The sequence below is a fragment of the Echinops telfairi genome, unplaced genomic scaffold (assembly GCF_000313985.2).
Source record: "Echinops telfairi isolate 266 unplaced genomic scaffold, ASM31398v2 ScPeMD7_17;HRSCAF=63, whole genome shotgun sequence".
NCBI classification, from domain to species: Eukaryota; Metazoa; Chordata; class Mammalia; order Afrosoricida; family Tenrecidae; genus Echinops; species Echinops telfairi.
In genome coordinates, this window is record NW_022103914.1 from 8270287 (window position 1) to 8278809 (window position 8523).

The 8523-nt window shown below is 37.3% G+C and overlaps 1 protein-coding gene across 5 annotated transcripts in view; it reads left to right on the forward strand.

Moving 5' to 3' along the window:
• Window positions 1–8523, forward strand: part of ATP13A3 (ATPase 13A3) — a 78493-nt gene that overhangs the window by 11967 nt on the left and 58003 nt on the right. For all 5 annotated transcript variants that reach the window (XM_045287503.1, XM_004712341.2, XM_045287506.1 and 2 more), the window contains 7 exons: window positions 586–658; window positions 2475–2606; window positions 3598–3777; window positions 3916–4073; window positions 4946–5134; window positions 6171–6232; window positions 6621–6771. In XM_045287503.1, coding sequence (XP_045143438.1) covers window positions 586–658; window positions 2475–2606; window positions 3598–3777; window positions 3916–4073; window positions 4946–5134; window positions 6171–6232; window positions 6621–6771 — 945 coding nt within the window. The remainder of the gene's footprint in view (window positions 1–585; window positions 659–2474; window positions 2607–3597; window positions 3778–3915; window positions 4074–4945; window positions 5135–6170; window positions 6233–6620; window positions 6772–8523) is intronic.

An 8523-nucleotide genomic window follows, 5' to 3' on the forward strand; every position in this document is an offset into this window, starting at 1 on the left:
TATAGTAATCCTACTTCATTAACATAATAAAGACAGCCCATTTCCAAATGGATTATATCTATAGGTATTGGGGTTTAAGATTTACAACACATACTTTTTTGGGGACATAATTTAATTCATAACAAGAAGCTTGCACTTTTATTCTGGGAGGGAAATGTGTTCAGTTGTAATTGTAATGTAACTGCAAATACAGTGTAATTGTAAATCATTCCATTGTAAGTGCACGTCAACCATTCACTTACTTGAATTATGTAAATACGTACTCTGCACTTCACTCCTACCACCTTTGCATTTTTTCTCTTTTGAGGCTCAGGCAGGCAGTTGTGTTTTAGAGTCGGAACACCTTGTGGCATCTATGGTGTTTCTCTGCTTGGTGGACTGGTTCTGCTATTGTCAGAGTGGTCTCCATAAAGTGCTTCTTATTTTATCTTGAGCTCTCTTGAAATATTGACTCCAGATTTTGTAAAGGGAGAGCACTGTACATTCGTTGTATTAACTGCCCTTATTTTATAGCACCCTTGCATTGCTTGTTGGTATTTGCTAAGTGTGAGTTCATATTTGCTAGTTTTTGTTTTCCTCTTTCAGCAATATGTTACGTTGCACGATATGGTGGCAGCTCACAGTACTGTGAGAGTTTCAGTTTGCAGAGTAAATGAAGGTAAGTGCTGTAGGCTACTGTTAAAAGAAGAAATAAAAAAGGATTAAGTTCTAATGTTTGAAATGATTCTAATTAATTATATACATATGATTTATTTTTCTTTTTTTTATGATTTATTTTTCATAGCATTTTTTATTGTAGGATAATACCTGTAACAGTATTTGCCATTTTAACCATTTTATGTGTACAATTCCACAAAATTAATTTTTGGGTTTTTTTTTAAGAATTAGAAATATATGTTTGGGTTTATACTCTTAGCTTGTACCATATTTATTCATTTATATAATAATTGTGTTTTCCTGTAATGTGAGCAGGTATTATGATCAGCTTTGGGAATGTTGTGGTTTTCAAGGCTGTCATAACCCTATGCCTTATTTGAACTTCAGTCTCATTGGAAGACAGGTGATAGATAGAAAGTAACAGTAAAGTGTTGGAAATGCTGTGGCAGGGAAAGGTCAGAGCACAGACATGACTTTCCCTGCCGTGGACATCTTGGAATTTTTAAGTAGTGACAACTCAGCCAGATAAGAGCTAGGTGAGAGATTGTAAGATGGACTGGGGGTGGGGGAATAGTGCTTGGCATGCCCGGAGCCTGGAAACCAGAGTACTTGGGATAACTGAAGGAAATCCTTTGTGGTGGATACAGTAGCTATATCATGGAAGCCCTAATGAGCACGTTCAGGAATTTGGACTCAGTTCAAAGGCAGTGGGAAGCCCTTGAAAGATTGTAAGCAGGGGAATAATATCCTATTCACCTGCTTATAAGGATCATTCTGATTGCCATGTTCAGATTCGTGTAGAGAGGAGGAATCCTGTGGGCATGACTTGGGTCAAGGTGGGGGTTGTGGAGATGGAGAGAAATGAGGTGGGTTTGAAAGATACATTAATGTTGGTAGTGAGAGGACTTGGCAGTTGGTTGGATGTGAGGTGTCGGGCCGGAGTGATGTGAGGGAGGCGGCATTGTTCCTCAATAAGCACAAGGGAGAAGCCTGCCTGTAGAGAAGGTCAATGCTTTGGAAATGTTAGTCCGTGTGGTTAGATGTTCAAATGGAAAACAAAGGAAAGGGGGGAAAAAAATGAGGAGCGTGGCCTCTTAAGGCAGTAGTCACTGTGATTTATTAGAATGCCTCATATTGGTATTTATCAGAATACCAAATGGCCTCTATTTACTTGGTTTATTTTAGAGCACATTCAGATGTAAATACAATTTGTCTTAGCATATTGTGCTTTCTTCTCTGTGCCTCCTTGTCACTTGCACTCAAGCTGTGAGGCTCTGCCACCCTGGCCCCAATGTTAGGTGTGAAGCTTATTGATACTCCCTTTCTTTTCCACTCACTGCTGCTTCAGATCCAGGGATGCTAGAAAGGCATTTCATTCAACTTGTATTGTCCTGATCTCCTTTGGATAATCTAGCATAGCGTTGGGGTGAAGAAAGAGTGATAGAACTTGCCCAGATGGCTAAGATGGTTGATAGCTAAAATTGTAATTTAAAAAGGAAGACTAACTAGCAGCTTTAAATGAGGGACGTGCACCTGTTTGTTTGGTCAGGGGAGACTTGGCATCATCTGTGCTCATGTGGAGTCCCATTAGGAGACAAACTAGCCGCTATAAGTAAGCACCATGCCATATCAGCCTAAGGAAGAATAATCTCCTTGTGGGAACATTTCACTTATGGATGTTTTTATTTATAACCTCATATTATTATTATTAACTCATTGTTATGATCAAATGCCCTTTAGATAGCTCTTTTGTTAACAAACATTCTTTTCATGTATATATACATATATATCTCCTCCCCTATTTTCTTTAAATTTAGAAATAGAAGAGACCTTTTCGACAGAGCTTGTGCCGGGAGATATCATTGTGATTCCACTAAACGGGACAGTCATGCCATGTGATGCGGTACTTATTAATGGTACTTGCATTGTAAACGAAAGCATGTTAACAGGTACACTAAACTAAATGCAAAAGTACTACATGAGTTGTTTATAATGATTGTAGGATTACATCATCTAACCTTAGCTGTGCCCTTTATATTAGTTAACTCACTGGATGAAAAAGATAGTGAAGGTTGTTTTTTTGTTTTTTAATTACTCTGAGGAAACAGAATTTTGTGTTATGCTCAGCTCTGATCCTAAGTCATTAGGCTGGTGTTGGCCATTCTTTGATCCGAGGAAATGCTTTATTGGAAGGAAAGAAAAGAAGCCCTTTGCCTGCAGATTTGGTAGCATATTGACTGCTGACATACAAAAGTGGGAGTAAAGATTTTATCTGTTTCTTACGTAAGGAGAAGTAGACTTTAGAATGCGTTCTCTAGAGGAGTTCAGAATCGAGTTAGAGCTTTATATCCTTTTTATTACATTAGTTTCACAGAATACACTTTTTTCCAGTTGTCTTAGACCCAAACTCGTGCACATTACATATTTGCCTTCTTTGAAGCACAAGTTATCAGTATTACTGAGGTTTACATTTAAATTCGCAAGAAAAGTGTCACCACATTTTAAAACAGTACTTTCTAAATTAGTTCTTAGAGATAATAGAACAGGTCTCTGGCAGCTGCCTGCTCTTCGTTGATATTATTTGAAACAAAATCATTCAAATGTACATAAGTATTACCTTTGAGTGACAGATCATTGTCTGAAATTACTGTGGAAGGTCAGATTTGATATTTTTGTTTGAGGAAATAAGCAGATAAAAATTTAATTGATAATGTATGTTGTCCACATACAAGGGGGCTATGAAAAGTTTGAGGAAAAAATTTCATTCTCAATTTCATGTTTCCATGAAATTCTTTAAGTCCTCTAATATGAGAGCTTTTAATACTGTTTTAAATAGATGGTACATTTGAAATAAAATAGAACTTTAGTTTTAAAAAATGAAGTATTTGTTGAGATAGCAATTTAAGATTCCTCGTGTTTGAGAATGATTTTCCTTCTTAGGAGAAAGTGTTCCAGTGACAAAGACCAACTTGCCAAACCCTTCAGTGGACATAAAAGGGATGGAAAACGAGGTATATAGTCCCGAGACCCATAAACGACACACTCTGTTTTGTGGGACTACTGTCATCCAGACTCGTTTCTACACTGGAGAGCTCGTCAAAGCCATAGTCGTTAGAACAGGTACAAACCTCTTTTATAAAACCTGGCCTTGCGTGTTTCCACCTATTTGATGCCAGTGTTTAAAAGGGATCCTGCCATGGGAGATCCTTCTCATTTCCTCATGAAAATATGGTCATCTCCCCTTTAATTGTTTTAAAGGGTTTAGTACTTCCAAAGGACAGCTTGTTCGCTCCATACTGTATCCCAAGCCAACTGACTTTAAACTCTACCGAGATGCCTACCTGTTTCTGCTGTGTCTTGTGGCAGTGGCTGGAATTGGATTTATCTACACTATTATCACTAGCATTTTAAATCAGGTATGGACATGAGACTTCAATAGCATTTGAGCCTTAATGATTTTAGTACATGTGTGAACTGTGGCTAGTGAGACAGGAACAACCTTTTAAGTTGAATTTAAGAGTAGCTACTTGAAGGATATAAATCCCTCCTCTGGCTGTCATGTTAATGTATTTAAATAACATTTCTAGTCATTGTAGAATGTTTGCTTGGGCAGCTCTGATTTAGAGTCTTTTACTAGTAAGAAGAAAGTGATGACCTACCTGCTGTTAACTTACCTGCCCAAAGCCTGACCTTCTCTTCTCTTTGAAATCTCTGGAATAGGGTACATACATAGTATTAAAATGATTTGTGATTGTTGAACTCATTTTCCCAAAGTAGATGATATTGACCCCTGGAGGATACTGGAGTGATCCAGGGGGGACTGGAGAAGCATATACCTACACTTTATCCTGGGTTATGGGCTGTAGTAAAAAACGTGTCTAAATGCCAGGGTGATGCTGAAGTAATTTCTGTTTTCTTTGAAGGGGTGACAGGCCAGATAAGTTTGGGGACATATGATTTAACTGAAGGCACATTTTAGAGGCCTTGCCATAGTTATTTCTGTCCTCTGTGGAAACTCAGTTTTGAACATACTTTGAAGTGTGAATGTGTAAAATATGCAGGACTATGAAAATAAAAAGTTTCTTTTAAAAATAACTCATTGCATAATCTACTGGCAGTTGGTTGAGCTTTCTATTTAGCAGAATCTCAAGGGGAAAAAAAGACATGGCTAATAGATGTATGTGTATGTGAAATTGCTTCTAGATTCTTTTACTGAAGAAATGCCATTGGTAAATATTCAATTTGGGGAGTTTGACTTTTTTCTCTTTTTTAAAAATCTTAACTATAGGTCGAAGTTGGTGAGATAATTATCAAGTCTCTTGATATCATTACAATTACTGTGCCCCCTGCACTCCCTGCGGCAATGACTGCTGGTATTGTGTATGCCCAAAGAAGACTGAAAAAAATCGGTATTTTCTGTATCAGTCCCCAGAGGATAAACATCTGTGGACAGCTGAATCTTATTTGCTTTGACAAGGTTGATTCCGCTTTATGCCATTTTCATAGTTAAATCATAGCTTTTAAATATTTAATGTTTTTTGTATTACTTGACATGCATTCTTTTAATGTTCTTTTTTTTCTCACATTACTTGGCATATGTCAATTCTGTGTCTTTCTCCTCATTTTTTTCTTTCAATTTTGAATACTTTGGAATTTGCTTATTTGCTCAAATCAGTAATTCACTCATATCCAGAATCAAGCCTTGTAATAGTAGTAGTAGTAAAACTGACATGCTCTTTCATGTTTTTGATATTATTCCTATATGGCAGAATACACATGAGTTTACTCGACTTAATTACTTTCTAGTGTAATGAAGGGGCTTCAAAAAGTTCATGGAAAAATGGGATTAAAATATAATGGAAACATTTTACAAGCTTTTTGAAACCCTCTTGTATGTTTCATGTTTGCTGTCAGATATGAGTTTTGAATTTTAATAACCAGTTCATATTTCCATCCCCACCCCCATCTCAAAATCTTCCAGTTTGTGTTCTTAGTCCAAATCCAAATCAGGATTAAGCTGATTAAAACTGATCTGTAACAGTTGTCTTTTCTTACCTCTCACCCAAATCTTTGGTTGAACAAACCACACGATGTTCATCTTGTCTTTGACCGGCTGCTAGCTTATGTTCCTCTTCCTCATCTGTTTCCAGAAACAATCCATCCTTAAATAAAGGATGCCTGTAAGGGAGGAAGTATAACTTACATAACATACATACATTACATAAATAACACACAGTTATATATATTTTGTCTCCCCTCTTTCTTTTAAACAAAGAAGAGAACATACCAAGTACTGCTTTGTTCTTTCATCTTTTAACTGAAAACATCTGAAAATTATTCTTTTCCATTGTAAAGAAGTTCTGTTCATTTTCTTTCTTTTCTAAAATAGGTAGGTATATAGTAATTGGGTATATGCAGAATAGTTTCTAAAGATACCTTTTTAAAATTGTTTCATGTATTTATTTTTGAGGTATTACATCTTTTGTGCACATGTGTTATGTTTCACTTTTTAGACTGGAACTCTTACTGAAGATGGTTTAGATCTTTGGGGCATTCAACGAGTGGAAAATACACAGTAAGTATTAACTGGGCTTGATACTTTATTATTTTCACTTAAATCTTAAAAAGAACACCGATTTTTCTGAAGTTAATAAAGACGGCATTGGCATGGCGAAATTCTCAGGGTTCTCGGCTTTTTAGTTGGACTAACTGACTGGTGTTGCATACCACAGTGTCTTGACCTTGATGGAGTTTATGCTGAGAAATAAAGTTTATATTTGTTAATTCAATCTTTTAATTAAAGTTTTCCATGAACTTTTTGAAATACCCTCAAACATGCAAAAATGCGAACCTTTTATTTCTAGTTTTTAAAATTTGAATCTGAAATGGCCTATTGGAATTTTTCCCTCACTCTTGGTATTTGTGTTATACTGTGAGTCTAATTTAGTGCATTTTCTTTTTAGTTTTCTTTTGCCTGAAGAAAATGTGTGTAACGAGATGTTGGTGAAATCCCAGTTTGTTGCTTGTATGGCTACCTGTCACTCACTTACAAAAATTGAAGGAGTGCTTTCTGGTGATCCACTTGATTTGAAAATGTTTGAAGCCATCGGATGGGTAAGTTCACTCTTTTGAAATGCAAGTGGAGCCAGAGCCAGGGAATACCAAAAATAGACTTTAGGGCCCAGGGCGTGACACCATATCAGATTTGATTGGAAAACACTCCTAAAGGTCAACAAACAGACCTTGAACTACTTACAGGTTTTTTTTGTGTGTCATTGGTTTATTGTTGTTGTTTTCTGTTGCTTTGTTGTGCTCTGTCTTGTTTTTTGTGCATAATGCAGGTCTAGCTAGATGAGAGAGGCTGGATAAACAATCTGGAGGAGAAAACAATTGACCAACGATTCCCAGGGAGCATGGGAGAAGGGGGGTAGGGGGGAGAAAGTGGGTGTTAACAAACCCAGGGACAAGAGAGCAACAAGTGATCCAAAATTGATGGAGAGGAGGGTGTAGAAGGCCTGGTAGGGCTTCATCAAGGGCAATGTAACTGAGAGGAATTACTGAAACCCAAATGAAGACTGAACATGATAATGGGACAAGAGGAAAGTGAAAGGAAATAGAGGAAAGAACTAGAAGGTAAAGGGCATTTATAGAGGTCTAAATATAGGCATGTACATATGTAAATATATTTATGATGATGGGGAAATAGATGTATGTTCATATATTTATAGATTTAGTATTAAGGTAGCAGATGGACATTGGGCCTTCACTCAAGTACTCCCTCAATGCAAGAACACTTTGTTCTATTAACCTGGCATACCATGATGCTCACTATTCCAACACAATCGCTGAAGACAAAGCGCTTGCATAAGCAGATGTGGTGAAGAAAGCTATTGGTGCCAGCTATCAAAAGATAGAGCATCTGGGATCTTAAAGGCTTGAAAATAAACAAGTGGCCATTAGCTGAGACGTCACAAAGCCCACATGGAAGAAGCACACCAGCTAGTGTGATCACAAGGTGTCGATGGTATCAGGCATCAAAGAACAAAAAATCATATCATTGTGAATGAGGTTGTATGTGGAGTGGAGACCCAAAGCCCATCTGTAGGCAACTGGACATCCCCTTATACAAGGGTCTTGGGGAGGAGACAAGCTAGTCAGGGTGCAGTATAGCAATGATAAAACATACAACTTTAGTTCTTTAATGATTTCTCCCCATCACTATCATGATCCCAATTCTGCCTTACAAATCCAACTAGAACAGAGGATGTACATGGTAAAGATAAGAACTGGAAACACAGGGAATCCTGGACAGATAAACTCCTCAGGACCAGTAATGAGAGTATCGATACCAGGAGGGGAAGGGAAAGGGGGAACCAATCCAAGGATCTACATATAACCCTCTCCTTGGGGGACGGACAACAGAAAAGTGGGTTAAGGGAGACGTCAGACAGTGTAAGACATGAAAAAATAATTTATAAATTATCAGGGGGAGGAAAATAAGCTGATACCAGGGACTCAAAAAGAAAATATTTTGAGAATGATGATGGCAACAAATATATAAATGTGCTTGACACGATGGATGGATGGATTGTGATGAGTTGTACAATCCCCAATAAAATGATTTTTGAAAAAGATGCAAGAGGATCCTGCCTTTATTGCCCCACACACACACATACACCAGCAGTCTATCTTATACCATGTTTTTGGTGGTGGCAGTTGCTGTTGAGTACCACTCGTGGTGACTGAGCAATCCTGAGTCAGAACCTCAAGCTCCTCTGCTCAATCTTGTACCAGGAGAAAAGTTAATTAGATACTTAGAATATTTCACTAGCGAAATATTTATAATTATGCAAAAAGTATCTTTTT